This window comes from Podarcis cretensis (genome assembly GCF_951804945.1).
Source record: "Podarcis cretensis genome assembly, chromosome: 7".
Classification (NCBI taxonomy): Eukaryota; Metazoa; Chordata; class Lepidosauria; order Squamata; family Lacertidae; genus Podarcis; species Podarcis cretensis.
In genome coordinates this window covers 63,490,164-63,508,536 of record NC_137176.1, presented here as the reverse complement: position 1 = coordinate 63,508,536, position 18,373 = coordinate 63,490,164, and the positions used below count along the sequence as shown (strand labels likewise).

Here is an 18,373-nt window from a genome sequence, read left to right as displayed (position 1 = left end):
AACTGAGCATAAAATAAAAACTTCAATCTGTTTTTAAAGCTCTCTGCTAGAATTTTGCAGATGACTTACCCGGGACCCTTGATGTTTCCATCTGCATAGAAATTGCCCAAAGACTAATCCAGACAAAGCCTTGGATTTACTGAGATGGACTTTGGTTTTGAAGATGAAGTGGGTTGTGTATGAGGTGACTTTCTCAAGCGCCAAAGTGGGATCCATACTGAAACTTGTACAGTATTTGGTACATGGTAGTTGCTAGAATGCCCAAAAGCAGGAGTGAAGGCTTTCTTTAGTTTGGAATATAACTCTGAAAATGTTGCTACTTGCGATTGCAGACCTCCTTTGCGTTAATTTTTTCTGCAGGTCTTCCCAGGTTGTGACAATAACATTGAGGGATTATGCTGAAAGCTACACTGTAGAAGGTTCCATTGAGATGTTTCTACATTTGCGGGTTGCTCTCATTCATCATTTAGCTACACACCTGGTGGGAAATTGGGGATACTACCCCTGATGTTGGGGAAGATGGAGGGCACAAGGAGAAGGGGATGACAGAGGACAAGATGGTTGGACAGTGTTCTTGAAGCTACCAACATGAGTTTGACCAAACTGCGGGAGGCAGTGGAAGACAGGAGTGCCTGGCGTGCTCTGGTCCATGGGGTCACAAAGAGTTGGGCACGACTAAACAACTCAACAACAACAACAACAACACCACCACCACCACCAAAGCCAACATGGTAAGATGGACCAGGAAGTTGTAATTTGCTATATTAAGGAGTGTTCTAACCTGTCCTGTTTTGATATGGAGGTGTGTACAGGGTGAATCTGTACTAAAGGAGGAAGAAGAAGAAGAAGAAGAAGAGCACAACAACCCTCTGGTGGAATGGTAACAATGCCAGCCTGTCACTCCTGGGATTAGAGCAGTTTCCTGGAGTTGCATCGTGCGCTCTGTCTCTGTCTGTCTTAGGACCTCTCTCACACAGACTTCTTTGTAATGATCTGCAAGACCTCTAAGACGGGCTTTTCCAGCTCTCTGCACTGTTTCATGTGAGAGGATTCTGGATCAGCCTTGCCACATGGATACAGTGGCACGAGCTGATGCCTTCTTATTAGAGTACCTGCTCTCCTTCAGCAGCCCAGTTAACTGCTGACGGTTGCTAATTCAAGTGATGGTTTAGCAACTTAGTGGAAGGAAGACTAGACTCTTCAGAAGGAAGGAGCATGGCAGTGTGCTTCAATGCCACTCAAGAAGAGGTGTTATGCTGCGTCCCCCAAATTAATCCATTTTAGTAGCATTCTGCTATAGCCATGGCCTCGGAAGGGGTGTTGAATTTTCCCCAAATAGCTGTGACAGACTGCCTCTGCAGTGCAACATGTTTTTGCGTCTGTGTGTATCTATTTAGGTGGCTGCTTGCTGGTTTTCCCAGGACTGCTCCTGAGGGATGATTGGAAAAGAAACCGTGCCTCAGCAGATAATATTGCAATCCAATTACTACAACCAGCGTTGAAGACACTTGATAATGCTTGGCTGAGCCTGAACAAGCCAATTTACATTGCTGCGCATTCAGGTTAATTCCATTATAATTGGCTCAAGTGCCTTGCCCACAAGCAATATACTCTGTTGTCTCATCAACACCTCTGTAATAAAATTAAAGCTTCTGGCCCACAGTTAACAAGGAATTGTGTTAAGATTCAACTGCAGTAGGTACTTACAGGCTTGTGAACAAGTGCACTGGGGGGTTGTGATCCAGAACTTCTCTGCACCTCCTCAACAGACATATATTGGCTCCAAACTCTTTGGGGAAGGAAAGCACAGTTGAATGCTGAGGGTGGAGCTGAACATGAAGTGCCTTCTGTATTGCCTTGAAATATCCACCCCAGCCTTGAAGGGAGGGTGGTAGTTGCACAAGACGATCAGCATTTGCAGAGGAATTGTACCTACTGTCAATCCTCCCCAGCTCCTTTATGCTCACTATTTTGGAAAATGATGAGTTGGGAGTACAGATCTTTAAATAAAGCATCCAGAAATGTGGGGTGGTGGCGCCATTTGTAAGCACCAAAAAAGAACCGATTAATGAGCAACATGGTACATCCAATTTCTGTTGGTGCATGTGGCATATTAATGACCACCGAAGTGCTCAGTGAGATTGAAAGGAACACAAATAACTCATGCTATGTTTTTTGTATTATGTTCCTTAAAAGGTATGAAAATTTAGGTACTTTAAAAGTCAGTCCTATCCACTCCCTCACTTCTACAAATTGTCCTTTGGCTGTAACTTTATTACTCTTGCATTAAGACTTTTTAGAGGCTTCTGGGGGTTTTAAATGACCTGCATAGCTATCTGGGATCAGTGTGGTAATCCATCTAAAAAGAAGCTCGAACTTTTCCATGGTGGCACCCAGCGTATGGAATTGTCTCCAGTTTGAAACATGGCAAGCACAAACTTTGATGGGCTTGCAGTGCTTATTAAAGGTGCATCTGTCCATCTAGGCATTTGCAGGTTAATATTGAGCTTGGGAGGTATGTTTTGTGGATTGTGATGTACCTTATATATCAGATGTGTTGGTTTACTTGAAAATATGTTGTATTGTTGTGAACCGGCCCAGTACTGTTGATGAAGGGTGAGACAGAAATACATTCCATAAATCTTGTTTTTAAATCATGGACAGTAATATTTTACAAATAAAGCATGGTGGTTTTCTTTAAGCTCTTTTGAGTTCTTAAAACCATGTGTCTGCAACACAGCACTAGCAAGATGCCCACTCAATGCTTGAAATGTGGCTCAAGTATAGAGGAGCTCTTGCATAATTCTTACGCCATGAACCGTCCTAAAATCCTCAGATGAAGGACAAGATACAACTCTCTAACAAATAAATAAAATATAAATAAATAAATAAGCCAGCTTTTTTGTGCAAGGGCTTTATTTGGGGGACGGGGGAAGAGGCCTGCAGTGCAGTTGTAGAGCCTTGCATGCAGAAGGTCCCAGATTTAGTACTCAGCAACTTCAGGTGGGACTGACACTCTACCTGAAACTCGAGAGAGCTGCTACCTCTCAGTGTTGGCAGTATTGACCTAGATGGAACAATGGTCTGATTTGGTATAAGGCAGCTTCCTATGTTCCCCTCCAAAATAATCACCACCACTTAAGTTTTGGACCAAACCCTGAAAAATGTGTCTTGCTTCCATATCCTACACAGTCAATTTAGTGCGGCATCCAGTTAGTGCATCTACTGTCCGCTTGCAATTCTGTGTCTGTATTTGTTGCTCATTTTCTCCCCCATTTTCTTAAATGGATCCTTTCTAAGGATAACAGTTAGCATCTTGTTTCTTCCTTTGTAACCTATTGTGCTTGCTGTTGCACTTTCCTGAACGATGGGGAGCCCCATACCCTGTACCACTTCTGAGTTCAGCAGAGCTTGAGAAAGGCTACATTACACGCCAGGACCTTCATCTGAGGTGAAGTCAGTTGAATGACATATCTCTGCAGTTGATAGTGTAGAATGCACAGCAGCAATGTGATGAAGCTAGAAGTAAGAAAAGGGATTGTTGCAGTCTGACGAAGAGGCACTTCACTCATAGAAACCTGCTGTGTGCAAGCAACAAACACAGATTTTTCCCCCCACTAGGAAATTTGACTAGAGCTGTCTACTATATATACAAAGACACACAGGGCTGGCAAGCTACACACTGGAGAATAAAAATCTATTCCATTAATCAGGCATAAAGTCCTACACAGATGGCTTATAGGATAGATTATGGCTGGTAATCCTTTTGTGCCCTAGAAGATTAAGAATATCCTGGTGCAACAGCAGTCAGCTGACGCTTAAAAAAAAAAGACTGAAAACTCTGGTGTAATCCTGCACAGGACTGAGACTTCCCAGAGCCCATGGCAATTCAGTTTACTGAAAATGCCTTGTTGCATAGAGTGGATTTTGGCATACTGAAAAGTTGTAGCCTTAACCATCAACTGCACAAACTGCTGCAGTTAAGGAGTACCTGAGCCATTGCTTTTTAAGTTGGTATCCTATCAATTGCTTATGATTCTCCAATAGAAACCTGGTACATGGCATCTTTAAATCGATGCCTCGGATTTTAACAAGTCAAATGACTTGTGCAAAGAAAAGGAGAGGAGAAGACTGGATGCAGGAGCGACATGAATGGCCCCCATGCATGCTGAGATCTCTGTGATGGACTGGCTGGATATGGATTTATATGAGGATTACAAATCTCCTTTTGATTTTGATACTGGAGTTAATAGAAATTATCTCTACCTATCGCCCAGCATGGCTTTTTCTCCTCCTGGATCTCCTGTGTTGAAGGATTCTGGTAACTGTTTTTATATCTACAGCCTTCTTAAGAGAATCCATACTATAAGAGCAGATCATAGCTCAGTATGCTTTCTGAAAGTTATAGCCTAAGATGTTTGTTGTAATGTGCTCTGTGCTTTTCTGCTGGAATGGAAGTGATCATAACAGGGTTCCCAGAAAGGAACAAAACATAGCGTGTTAGATTTAATGAATGAAGAAATAGGGATGCACTCAATAATATGGAAGCAACTGAAAGCCTGATTTGAATAATAGGTAATTAAATGTTAGTGGAACTTTGCCTCAGAGCTGCCTTAAACACTATCAGGCATAGAGAATGATTTGAGAGAATGGGGAATGTTGTATTAGAATCCAGTACCAAAACAAGCTTTCACATGCATCTGACAACAAGGACTTAGCAGAAGCTGTAAGTTTTCTGTGTTTCTCTGGTCCAGAGTCACCCAATGAGCTTCATGGCTAGGTGAGAATTCGAACCTGGGTCTCCCAGATCATAGTCAAACACTCTCTAAGCATTATGATGCCACACTGGCTCTTAGAGACATGCACAACCAGTTAAATGTTCTTCTGGTTCTTGGTCCAGAGCTCACTTGAACTTCTCCTTTGTGCTGGATCTTGGAAAAAATATGTGTGTTTCCCAAGTGTTCATAGAACATTGATTTAGGTAACTATAGCACAGCCTTCCTTACCCTGATGTCGTTCAGATGATGTTGGAATCCAACTCCCATCGGTCCCAGCAAATTGTTGTCCAAAACATCTGGGAGGGCACTAGTTTGGGGAAGATTTTGGGAGTGGAACCTTTGTGAATTTCAAAGTGCTTATATATATTCAATATAACTGCTAGAAACTATTCCAAACAACTTAGAATAAAATTAGTTCCGTCAAATTTGAACATAGTTTGGCATATTTTCACCCTACCGCCTTTTATTATGCTCAGAAAAGAATGAATAATGCTCAGATTTCAGCAAATATTTTTGCAAAAAATTAAAGGGGTGTGTGTGGAGAGAAATAAATTTACAAACATGAAAGATTTCCTTAGACATCACAAGCTAGGTTTTGACAGACTAGAATTTCTGGTTCTGTAGAGATGGTTTGATGCCTAAGGCACCAAACTTTTAATAGTATTTCATGCTTGCAGGCCACGCTCTGCACAACAGTCTTCCTGCAGAGTGATGGGTTATTATGTACCCCATGACTACTATATAAAGGTAAAGGTAAAGGTACCCCTGCCCGTACGGGCCAGTCTTGACAGACTCTGGGGTTGTGCGCCCATCTCACTTAAGAGGCCAGGGGCCAGCGCTGTCCGGAGACACTTCCGGGTCACGTGGCCAGCGTGACATCGCTGCTCTGGCGAGCCAGAGCCGCACACGGAAACGCCGTTTACCTTCCCGCTGGTAAGCGGTCCCTATTTATCTACTTGCACCTGGGGGTGCTTTCGAACTGCTAGGTTGGCAGGCGCTGGGACCGAGCAGCGGGAGCGCACCCCGCCGCAGGGATTCGAACCGCCGACCTTTCGATCGGCAAGCCCTAGGCGCTGAGGCTTTAACCCACAGCGCCACCTGCGTCCCTGACTACTATATACATCCTATGAAAAGCGGGTTCTTGCTGTGAATATTGGTGCTTTCTACCTTGAGTACACCTGATGGAAATGACCTCTGTGCAATTTTGTCTATGGTAATGAGATCTATGTAAGAATATATCTGAAATGCTTCTTGGCCTAGTAGGATCCTAAATGGCATTAGTAGCAATGCATGTTTAGCAAGGTGGGTAGGATTCCATATAAACTTGTTTACCGATGACCAGTGTCCTTCCAGTACTTCTAGCAATACTATTGATTGTGGAAGAGAAGCAAATCTAACTCTTCCCCTCTCCATTCTCTGTGAAGGGAAGTGACCGGCCCAGGGTTACCCATTGAGCTTCACGGCTGACTTGGTATTTGAGCCCTAGTTTTCCCAGATCCCAATCTTAACACTTCAACTGCAACACCGCACTGACTCTCTTCTCTCTTCTGTGTTCAGCTGTCATTCTGTGCATGCTGAGACAACTTCCCTGCAGCGTGACTGGGAGGCAGCCAGGAGAGTTGTGAAGCACAAGAACCAAAAACCCTTTTGCCCACCATCCTTCTGGGGGATGCAAGATGGCACATTCCTGGATGGATATCCCCAATAAAGTCACAGCACAGCTAAAAATATAACTAGAATAATCTACTCGTATAAAAAATTAAACCAGAATGCACTTACTGCAGAGAACTAGAGGCGTTTGGCAGAATGTTTTGATTCAGTTGCTTGCTGTCTCAGGAAAACTTAAAACACTATTTACCATCCTTTGAGGATAGGTTTTGCATAAATGATTTTTATGTTCCTGTAATGCAGAATAATTCTCAATTGGTTTACTGCCTTCTTGATAGTAATCTGAAGAGAGCTTTGCAGGAAATACTTCCGTTTGCTATTGGAAAAAGAACATTCTCTTTGGTATGTGGAGTGACAAGATTGTATTGGTGTTATTTACTACATCGGTCTTTAGCACCAACCTCTGATTTTCAGACTGTTCCAGGGAACCATATTGGGGGCAGTTATGTCCTTGAGAAGACTGGTAATGCAAAATAGCTTTTCCACCATTACTGAACTTACTGTGCAGCTGCATAGGAGTGTTGGTTGTGCTCTGGGATGCATTCTAGGCATTGGGATGCATTCTGGGCACTGGGAACAACTTAGGACTTCCGGAACAGACCAGTGTTGAACGGTATACCCTCTACAGTATTTGAGTTGTTTGGCACACAGATTTGCAAGTTTCAGATTTCCAAGCTTCAGGAATCAGATTCATGTAAACCAGCGTCTTTGGTTGTCATTTCTGCATTGTCCATATGATCTATAAAACCCTTGCCCAGTTTTTGCCCAAGATGAAGATACCATGAGGGCATGAATATGATGTGAAAGGGAAGGTGTGAAATGGGGAAATCTTGGATCACACAGAAGTAGTAAGGATAGAAGGTTTTAAGAGGTTAGATGAGGCCAAGGCCCTGAAATCTGAGTAGCAGTTAATTCTGATCTTAAAATAACAAAACCCTGATAAAGCAGCTCAGTGTTGTAAATGTAGTTTTTGCTTCTGCCTCTATTGAACTCTGTATTCACTGTCAAATATCGTCTGTTGTCATGCATCCATTCATTGAAACGCTCCTTACAGCAAGATAAATCAGACAGTCCTCTTATCAGGGGCATGGGAAACCTGTGACCCTTCAGTACAGCCAAAAGGTTGGGGATCATGCAGTCCAATGTGTGAGGAGCCACAAGTTCATCATCCCTGCACCATTGCAGTGGTGGGAAACCCCCACTCTTGCTTTTCACACACCCCACCAGCCTTGATGACGAATGTTTGACAACAAAGCAATCTTAAAGTAGTGATTCTTTTTCTTTTTAAAGGTCTGCTGAAAAATGAAGTAATTCCTGAAGTTGGAGAAGATGCTGCTGCTTCAGTTAATGTTGCAGAGGCTTTGTCAGAAGAAGAACAGGAAGAACTTAGAAGAGAGCTTGCTAAGGTAAACCTGTTATGTGTGGCCCTCAAAAATGATCTGATTCACATGTGTGAGACACAGCTGCATTTAATATGGAGTTATGAGGCTGTCTTTCTGATAGTGCTGTTGGAAAATAATTTGTTTTTATAATGGACACAGTTAATGGCCTAAGGTTGCGTGGTGCAGTTCTATAGTTAATTGTGTCTTGGTCTCAGTGGAAGGTCCATGTAAAGCAGCTCTGTGTTTGCTGGAAGAAAAGTACAATATGTACAACCTTGATTTATGGCTTAAGCTACCTCTGTATGCATGAAAGGTTCAGCTGATTTGTTTGCTTCATATATTTGGGGGTTTTAACAATTGCAAATTCATTAAAGGGAAAACAAAACAAACAGAAATACATTTAAATATCAATGCATCCATTTTAACTTACACATATTGATCAGTATATTATTTTGCAAGCAAAAGTAGTTCCTGGTTACCTGTTGCCACACTTGCTTCGATCAGCTCTGTCTCCTTACAGAAGTAAAAAAAAGAGCTGAAGCAGAAGTTGGCATTTGGAATTGCAAATGCAGAAGGCTTTGGTTTAGAGTAAGAGCACTTGAAAGACATCGCAGATGTAGCACTCACTTTGCTCTGATTGTGCCTTCAAAGCTTTTCATGTTTCTTGCTCTTAGTTCTGTAACATTGGGACGTGAAACAAAACATTGTACTGTGCAGCGATGCTGTTCAGGAACTCAACCATTCTTTTCCATTACCCCGCCCCAAACCAACATGGCCACTGAGCATTCTGTCAACACCAAACTTTTGGGGGGTTCACCGTCACTTAGGGGTTGTTGGGTTTTTTTTGGGGGGGGGGTTGCCTGAGGGCTTTCTGTAGTTCTGTTAAAAAACCCCAACAAAAAACCAACAACCCTGATTATCTTGCAGCCTGAACATTGGGAACAGGAGGAATTATATTGCCTTCAATCCATTACAAGTTTTAGATTTTTCTGTTTTGGTTTATGCTGTTTTTAATGTGAATGTTATTTTGATTGTAAGTTGCTTTGAGTTGCTTTTGTGGAAAAAAAAGCAACCAATAACCAAAAGCAACCAATAAGTTCATTAATAAGTAGATGTGAAAATTACCCATGCAATTGAATTGGGGCACTATTAGTTGATTACTGAATCAGAATCTGTTGGTGTTTTGTCTCAAACTGAAACCTATAATTAACATATATTTAAACCCTTAAAGGATGCAAGTGTAATTTGTTCCAAACAAGGAAATGTTCATAGTAAATGTGAAAACATCTGCTCTAAAATAATTCCTCAGTAGCTTATGCTTCCCTAGTTGATTTTCTTCATGGGCTCTATCTCGTAGGTGGAAGAAGAAATCCAGACTTTGTCACAGGTACTAGCTGCTAAAGAGAAGCATCTAGCAGAAATAAAGAGAAAACTGGGGATCAGTTCACTGCAGGAGCTGAGGCAGAACCTTTCCAAAGGGTGGCAAGATGTCACAGCAACAAATGCGTATGTTTCTTCACTTAAATTATTTTGCCTGAATGCAAGGGATGGGCTTGAGATTCCTCATCAGCTGAATTTGGTGGGCTTTCCCAGAGGAAGCCTTTGTTTCAGGATCTAGTGATGACAGGTTATATGTTTGTAGCAAGGACCATTCAGAGGAGACCATTCTTCCTAAAATGTTAGTTTTCTGTATGCCTGAATTCCCTTCGGTGATGGGAGAACATTCAGACACTTTGCATGAAGCCTGAGCTAGGAAAACTTTGTGAAGTGGTCCTTAATGTCTAGGCAAGGTTTAGTCAAAGCAGAAGCGAGGTTCTTTCTAGGGTTGGTTAAAATTGTCATACCATGAAGCATCTGGCTCTTCCAACGTTGTTTAACGACAACTCTCATCAATCCCTGGCAGCATGACCATTGGCCAGGGTTAAGCTGTAGTTCGACACACATATATTGGAGGCAGTTTTTTTTGTTGTAGTTGTCTGTGAGATCGTGGGTGTGAGAAGGCCGTTGCAATTGTTTTTGAACATTGATGTTTTCATTGTGAAAACACTTCCAATGTATTTTATGGGAAGCAATTGATAAATGGAATCAGATACATACTTTCTTCATTTCTACACCACAAACACACACACATCTCAACATTACATCAATTTATCATCCTCATTGCCCACTGTGGGAGCAGAATGCTGGGCTAGATACAGTTGGTCTAGCACTTAAATATCATCTGCAGGACCACAGCTTCCTGTCCCTGCTCTTAAGCACGTGTGTTGAACGTGTGGTCAGATGGTTCATTCTTTGTGGTAAGCTACAGTTGCTGAAAACACCTAATGCAACTGTGTGTAAAAGACTCAATATGGCATTTTGGCACCATCATCTAAGACAAAAGAACCTTGGATGTCTTGCAATTTTCTAGAACTTTTTCTGGTTAAGTCTGATAGGAAGATGAGGCAACTCTGCCAACTGTTTTCTTACCACACAAATTGTATCGTGGAGCAAATATTTTGCCATGTGTGTTGCGAAAGAGATGTGTTATTGGCAAACCTTTTCCATTTAAAACCAAATCAGTTATTCCACGTGCTCTCCTATAGATGCCTTGTTGTGCCTTGTTAGTTATGCCACTTTTACCAAAAAAAAAAAAAAGAGGAGAGAGTTCTAAACCCAGTTTCTCTCATTTTGATAGAGGAAAGGGACGCAGGATACAAAAGCTAACTTTTCAGATAAATTTGATGTACCGAAGCTAGTGTTCACTGGAAATGCTAAGGATTGAAGAAGCTTATATAAGCTGCCTTACTAGCAATGCATGACTTCTTAATTTCAAGTGCACTAGGAGCAAAGTAATACGTATGCCTGTTCCAACACTTGTGGTGCAGGTGTTTGAGAATTGTGATAATAGGTTAACTCTTTTTTTTAAATTTAGGTATAAGAAGACATCAGAAACACTGTCTCAAGCTGGGCAGAAAGCTTCTGCTGCATTTTCAACAGTTGGCTCTGCAATAACGAAGAAGTTGGAAGATGTGAAGTATGACTTTAATTTTCCCCTCGCCTGTAGTAGTATCTGTTTACACTGCATAGGGTTTCAGCAGTGCCAAACACAAAATTGCAAACCCTTCCAGGAGTGCAGAGTTTGTGGATTGCAGCTGGGAACTGACAGCTTGATTCTATAACTAAGCTATTTATTTTGACATGAAGAAGCAGGGAACTACCACCTCTGGCCTTGTGCTAATGGCATTCTATTTTTTTAATGGGTGGGTGGGGACTGTGCCACTTACATGTGAAATGGTCCCCAGTCCATTGAATGGACTAATATTGATCCACATTGAGACTTGCATCTTCCCAATGTGCCTTGATTAGGTTCCTCCTATTCAGTGCACTTCCCAAGATATTTAGGTGCCTGAGACTGCAAATTGTGTTTCCTTCCCGAGTGTTAACAAAGCTATCGCAACATTGTGCTTCTCTCTAACGAAACCCCAAAATCTGCCATCTGAAGCACGCCGCCTCAACCTACCTAATAGTTGGGCCGGTACTGCACTGAATTGATAAGACCAATCCTGGAGAGCTCCTGCATCTAGATGTTCCTTTCTTGATGGAATCATGTTGGAGGGTAGGCAGTAGAGAATAAAACATCAGTTGGAATGGGGTTAAACAAGTTGCATGTTCTCTCTTCTTTGGTTACTTGTACACCGGGAAAGAGAGTAGCCATCAAGCTACCGAAAGCAAGCATGTGAGAGCTGCATGAATCCCAGGCATATAGAAATAAATCAAGAACGTTCTGAGTACCTGCATTTTTGTGAAAACTAACTCCCCTCCTAGAACTGTGGCTTACAAAACTTCTGATATTTTATTCTGTTTATATGTTTTGTACTGTTGGCGAAGTTTTCTGGGGGTGAGGGATGGAATGTGCTTGTGTTGGGTTGTAACATCTCTAGGTATCCTTAGCAGAGCATGTGTGAACTGTAACTTTGGATTCTATATCCTGGAAGCTTTTTTTTTAAGATTTAAAATATTTGCATTGTTTCTGAGGTTGAAGGGCCCAGTTGTTTTTCTTCATTAAAGCAGTGGTGGTGGGAACTTGTGATGAAACCTAATGGTATAACAGCAGCCGCACAGTGACCTGGTTTGCATGTCAAGTTAAGCCAAACTTTGACTGAACATGAATGTATGAAGATGTGGACGCTTGAAGAGCTTGCAGTCGCATTGCTCCTCCTTGGCCCTTTTATAGCTGTTGCACTGCAATAAGGTTTGGCTTAGCATGTCACCTGAACCTGGACATGTCATTAAACAAGCTGTAACCAGCTTGCTTTTGGCTACACCCATGGCTAATATACAGGGAGCTTAGCATGGTGTCCCAATCTGGGCTTGTGTTTAAGCTTGGCTTAGTTCTGTCCAGCTCAACATAGCAGCAAAAAAGGACTGGGGAGGGGCAAAGTGGCTGCACTTTCCTCTTTGGGAGCCTGCACTAAGCCAAGTTTGGGTTCTTCGTTACACTCTGGGCAGCTTTTTGTGTAGACGACACAAAAATTTGCATCTTTCTTATTTCAGTTTGTGAGTGCTTGCACTCAGATTTCTTCACTCAGAATTAAAATCACTTGCATTTAATTGCACAATATTTCCTTGGAACTGCTGAATCTCAGAGCTAGATTTCATTGCTGAAAACTAACCCTTCACTTCTGTTGCTGCCATTCTCTTCTGGAGTGTAGTCAAGTAACATATAAGTGCACTACCTCAAGCTCACTACTTTTACTGTGAAAATCCCTGTGTGTTTATACTGGAACTTTCTCTTTATTTTTAAATGTTTGCTTGGTGTCCTACAGAGTGCACGCATTTACACATTCCTTTAGGTAAGATTGTGAAAAGTTGCTGTAGAGCATGCAAGTAGTCTTTCTGTTGTCTAGTGAATAGCTCCTGACTGACCATAATACTGGGTAACTTGAAGAGGGCTAAAGTAGTTTTCCTTCCCCACCACAAAAACTTTTTTTTTTTAAGTGTTTAATAGATTATTAGAAATACTAGGTTATATCCAATGAAGTCGTCCACAGAGAAGACCCATTTGTGGAAGGGACGTGGGAGGTGGCATATGGCAGCTCTGAAGAGCACTTCAGTGTTGTTAGCCATATATAATATGTGAAATTCAGGGGAGGCAGGGAGAGCCCTGTGAAGTTGATTGCAATAGCAATGCAATTAAATAAGGAATGGAAGAGGTGAAGGGAGCCAGGGAAAGAACAAAGGGTTTCTGTGGTGAGTGGAAGGATGCTGTCTGGATACCACACCCATCCATCCATGGACAGGTGCCTTACCTGTTGAGAGCCAAACAGAGGGATAGACCTTGAATACAGGTTTCTCAGAGGTCAGGTCTACCCCAGGTTTTGCCACCTCTCAATCACAAGATGTACCAGAAATGTTAGACCTGTTATTTGATAGTTACATATGTTGGTTTGAATTGTTTTACTAATTTTTGCAAGTTCCTGTGAACCAAGCTTCCCCTGGATTGAGCACTTAAAACATATTGAATAGCCTGTTTCAAGGGAATGTTACCAATGATCAAATAACAGCAGATTGACTTTGTAGTTAGTGTTAAGAGAGTCTTAGCGAGAACAGTTTCGTTGCACCTAGCACAAACCACACTGGTGGGTGGGATTCAACCAATGAGTCCCCTTAGTGGAAGCCCTGTGCAAGGACTTCCACTTGTGCAGTGAAGCTTCTCTCCTCCCAAATGACTTTTTGTTTTTTTTATAATAATATTTATTAAATTTTGTATAACCAATAAAAAACATACATAATAACATAATATTTTCCATTATCCACATTTCATTCTCAACTTTGGACTTCCTCACATCTCTTGTTCCTGCTTTCTAAACATAAATTTTACCAGCAAATTATTAACTTGATTTAGTTCATATAATATAATTTTCCAATATTTAATGTCTCAAATTTTGGGGTTTAACATACTCTTATTGAAGCTTAATCATAAAATATTACTTATCCCAAATTTATCTTTTCATCTTCCAATTGAATTTAAATTTATATTCTTTATAACTAGTTTGTTGAAGCCATGTTTTTGCTAATCTTACATCTTTCTTAACAATCATACAATTTACAATATTTTTGTAGATAGTCCTTGAATTTCTTCCAGTCTTCCTCCACCAGTTCTTCTCCCAGGTCTCGGATTCTGCCCGTCATCTCCACCTTCTTTTTGGAGGGGTATTGGGAGAATCACCGAAACAGCACATAGGGGGATTGTTCTATCTGGCAAGCCTGAAATGTTTGCCACGATGGAACTATTATCTTAGCATGGCGTTGAATTTCTCCCTTTCAGATAATACTCTTCTACTTTACTGGAGCAGAATTTCAGCACAGAAATGAGCAATATCTTTTCTTATTTACCTAAAACTCAGATATTTTTCCTGTCCCCTCTCTAGTTCCTTCTATTATATGACTGAATGTTCCAGACCTGCTGGGGAAAGTAGAAGGGGATAGTGCTGGGCACATAACACATTCTTCCAGTGGAACATCTGAAGAGGGAGATTTCTGTTGCCTCCACAGTGAGATACCTGGGCACCAAACAAGAACAGAGGCAAGATAATCCTCCTTTGGATGGCGGCACTGGAACAATGAAAAGCAAACGATATGTCTGCTGAACTTCCCTGTGCAGGATCACAATAGCCAAAAAACATCTTACCTTTTAATTCTTAGCAGTTTTGACTATTGCTCACTTGCAACGCTGGGCACTATATTCCTTTAGAAACATTGGAAGTTTCTTTATACTGAATCATAACCAGTTGGTCCATTAGGTTCAGTGTTGTCTACACTGACTGGCAGTGGATTTCAGGCAGGGTTCTCACAGCCTTACTTTGGAGGTGCAATGGATTGATGCTGGCACATTCTGCATGCACAGCAAATGCTCTGCCACTGAGCTATGCCCCCTTGGGGTGTGCTGTAGCTGCAGCAAGCATTTCAAGAAGGATAGCTTGTCTTTTAACACCTGGTACAAATCCCAGCCCTAAGCAAGTGGAAAGTGTGCTGTACTTTTTCCAGTTCTGTTGTCAATGATTGTGCAGCACTTTTGAGGGAAATTGGATCTGTGGCAATATAGGTCAAGGGGATGCAGGGATAGCAGCAGAACTGGGGCTGCTACCCGACAACCTTGAGGCTGCTTCATCGCCAAAGAGCAGAACAGCTGGAAAATCAGGAAGAGGAAAACAGAAAAGAGCTTATGTGTGAGAGAAAGTAGCAACGAAGATGATAGGGCAAGAAAGTGAATAGATGTTAAAAGGTGAAAATGAGAGGTTAAGCCAGGCATAGGCAAACTCAGACCTCCAGATGTTTTGGGACTGCAACTCCCATCATCCCTAGCTAACAGGACCAGTGGTCAGGGATGATGGGAGTTGTAGTCCCAAAACATCTGGAGGACTGAGTTTGCCTATGCCTGGGTTAAGCACTGATGCGCCTGGGGGAAATGATGTGGTGAGTTAGAGGTGCATGTTCACACATGCACCTTGACTCACTTTTGGGGTATATGTGGTGGTATGAATGCCAACTTCCTATTATGTAGGTGGTGGGGTTTTGGTTCTCTATGCCCAAGCATTCAGAGGAGCTGTTAGCAGTCTTCACAAGGCTAAAAAAAATCAGATGTTAAAATATGACCCAGTTACTTAAACTCCGTGGTAGAAGACAACCTACAGTGTGAACCACGGTTTGTATCCCGCTGAATCATACTCTTTGAGCAGACCCATTGAAATCAGTTCAGAAATTAATCATGACTTAGTTGGACTCAACCCTATGTAGCTAGTAGTTGGCAGACTAATTGGTGTTGCCCAAACTGTATATAGAAATAGTTTATATAGGAACATAATTGAAACATTCGGACCAGCTTAAGTGAGAACCATTTTTGCTTTTTCTCTAGATGGAAAGCGTTTCTGTAGAACAACCTGTCCCTTGCTATGAACTGATAGCTTTCTATAGCTTTGTTTTAGCTTCCTGATCATCTGGAACATGTCATAAAACTGACTTGTTTAACAACCTCATCACTAAATCTGGATAGGCTTGGCAGCATCTAACGGCCTATAAAGTAACAGCTCACCATAACAGTGTAGTGACTGCCCCAAGGCATTATCTACTCCTGTGTTGCTGAAGGAACAAGCATTATTAGTATACTGAAAGCTATTGTGATCCACTGTATAGTTATTGATAGTCCAGATCCGATTCTTCCTTGCACTTTTCCAGGCTGGGTGAACAGATAAAATAATAGGTGCTTGGTATATCCTGTAGGATGGTTGTGAGGATGAACATAAATATACTATAAAGAACATGAACATAAAGTGCTAATATAAAAAGAGGACTGGTTTTTGGCAGAAGCTGATTGGCCCCATTCTGAAAACACATTGATACTGACTAATATGCTGAATCATGTTTATATCCCTAGGTTAAGGTTTTAAAATTCTGGGTGTACTTACTCCTGAAGTTTACACCCATCTGATTAATCTGTAATGTTTGGCATTCTTGACTAAATCTGATCAGTTACTTTAAGAACCACCCTGTGGAGTTTGTTTACTAACCTAGCATGATGTGCTTATATGTTGCTACTGCTTCCCTCTTTGTGGTGCATGGTGACAGATTTGCATGCCTGTTTTGAGTGTGTTGGATAAATATTCTGATAATGTTTTGCTACACAAAATGGCAGGAACATGGCACACGTCTCCTCATAATCTGATTGATTCTCCTTTCTTTTAACGCTGCCGTGTAGTATACGTTGTCTACAACATTCAATTAGCATGCCTGCTATGAGGTAATGTATGTAATTGCATTAAGTTTCAGTTCCTATTCTAATGTAAGCAGGGACAAATAATATTGATTGCTGCAAATGCATATTTAAAACAGGTAAGGGTGTATTTGACTTGCCCCATATAGAGTGTTTGAGTAATGCCATTTTGTACTGAAGCAGGAACATACCCTGCGTTGTCACCACTGATTCTGTGGATTTTTGTTAGAGTAAGGAAGGTGGGAAAGGAGATAGATAGATAGATAGATAGATAGATAGATAGATAGATGATAGATAGATAGATGATAGATAGATAGATGATAGATAGATAGATAGATAGATAGATAGATAGATATAGATAGTTTCATTTGACCTATGTGCTTCTGCATAACTGCAAATACCAGCTGTGGAGAACATCACACGGTATCGTATGTGACGCATAGCATCGTATATGATGTCTGTTGTAGAGGGTGGAGAATCAAACCTAAATAAAACAAAGGAATAATTGGGAGCTTTAAAGTGTGCTGCCTATGGCTTCTTGGCAAATGGGGTTTTCATTTGGTGTATTATATATTTGGTGCCAAATGCAAGGTGGGATAGGCTACACTCCAGCGTTCAACTGATTGGTGCTGACTGAAGCTCTTACTAAGATCAGTTGCACAGAACTTTCTTTGCAGCCCAGTTTGAGGTTAAGCTGGTCTGTAAACGGAAATGTTTAATCTGACAACAGATGATTGAGGTGGGTGGCCCAACTTGTCTGGCAAGTGCCCCCAGGAAGCGTGTGTGTCAGAATCTGACCCACTGGCCGGATCTAGCTCCCCCTCCCCTGGCGTATAGGATTGGGCTGGAAAATAATGAAATATAAAAAAGGAAATTGTATAATTGGAATCTTGCAGGCTACTGACTGGCACCATAGCTGCATCTTAAAAGTACTGTTCTGCTCTTCAAGTTTTTCTTTAAGTGGTTGGCCATTGCATATACATTTTCTAAGGCCAAACAAGAAATGTAACTCTTGTTTTCCTTCCTGAATAGAAATTCCCCAACATTCAAGTCCTTTGAAGAAAAAGTGGAAAACTTAAAGGTAAATCTAACGACAAACTTCATTCTTAAAATAAAATTTAAAAATTAGCTGAGATTTCTAAGAATACTTGATCTGTAGGTATTCTGCTTCCTTGAAACAATGCAGAACATTTAACTACTATGGTGTCTACTAGCAGTACCACACTGTTGGGAACTAAATAAAGCTTAACTTCTGCATTGTTGGAAGAGAAAACAGAGGACAGGTTATTGGTTCTTAAGGGGACCAGAATGAAGTGTGCTCAGTAAAAACAGCCTGAGAAATGCATTAGCAGGACAGTGTTAGTTTCCCCCTTTCTCTCCCCATATACCAATTTGAAGCACAGTTGAAACTCTCAGGAAGTCAAACTTGCATTGAATTAGGACATTAGCTTATGCAATGCCTTGTGTGCCCTACACCCTGAGGATATGCTTAAGGTAGGCTACTAAAATTATAACTGATTTATATAAATTTTGTACACCCGTAATATCATTATTATTATGTGCCTTTTAAAAGAACTCATGAAAGCAAAGAAAATAAATCTTACTGGGCAGCATTTTAGCTACTGACCTTACTGGATTTTTTTTTAGTATGTCTGTCCAGGTGTAGCATTTCTGCAACCATAATTATGCAAATTGGCATAACCATCTTTCTACCTTATCTATAAGGCACAGAGATGGTTGTTTTAACATGTTGCACGTCAAATTGGGGATTACATCATTTATCTACCTCTGGT

At 41.3% G+C, this 18,373-nt stretch overlaps 1 protein-coding gene and 1 long non-coding RNA gene across 4 annotated transcripts in view; both read left to right on the top strand.

Moving 5' to 3' along the window:
* The window catches only part of TPD52 (tumor protein D52), a 35,572-nt gene that overhangs the window by 15,264 nt on the left and 1,935 nt on the right, over positions 1-18,373 (top strand). For 2 of the 3 annotated variants that reach the window (XR_013840518.1, XM_079983211.1), the window contains exons 2-6: positions 7,737-7,852; positions 9,186-9,334; positions 10,743-10,844; positions 16,566-16,607; positions 17,613-17,661. Coding sequence is in view for 2 of the 3 variants with exons in the window: in XM_079983211.1 (XP_079839337.1) it covers positions 7,737-7,852; positions 9,186-9,334; positions 10,743-10,844; positions 16,566-16,607; positions 17,613-17,661 (458 nt within the window). In the remaining variant the exon portion in view is untranslated. The remainder of the gene's footprint in view (positions 1-7,736; positions 7,853-9,185; positions 9,335-10,742; positions 10,845-16,565; positions 16,608-17,612; positions 17,662-18,373) is intronic. The other variant, XM_079983212.1, reaches the window with a different exon arrangement.
* LOC307219774 lies at positions 10,852-16,369 on the top strand. The gene is made up of 2 exons (XR_013840543.1): positions 10,852-11,471; positions 11,519-16,369. It is a non-coding gene; the product is annotated as an uncharacterized lncRNA (long non-coding RNA).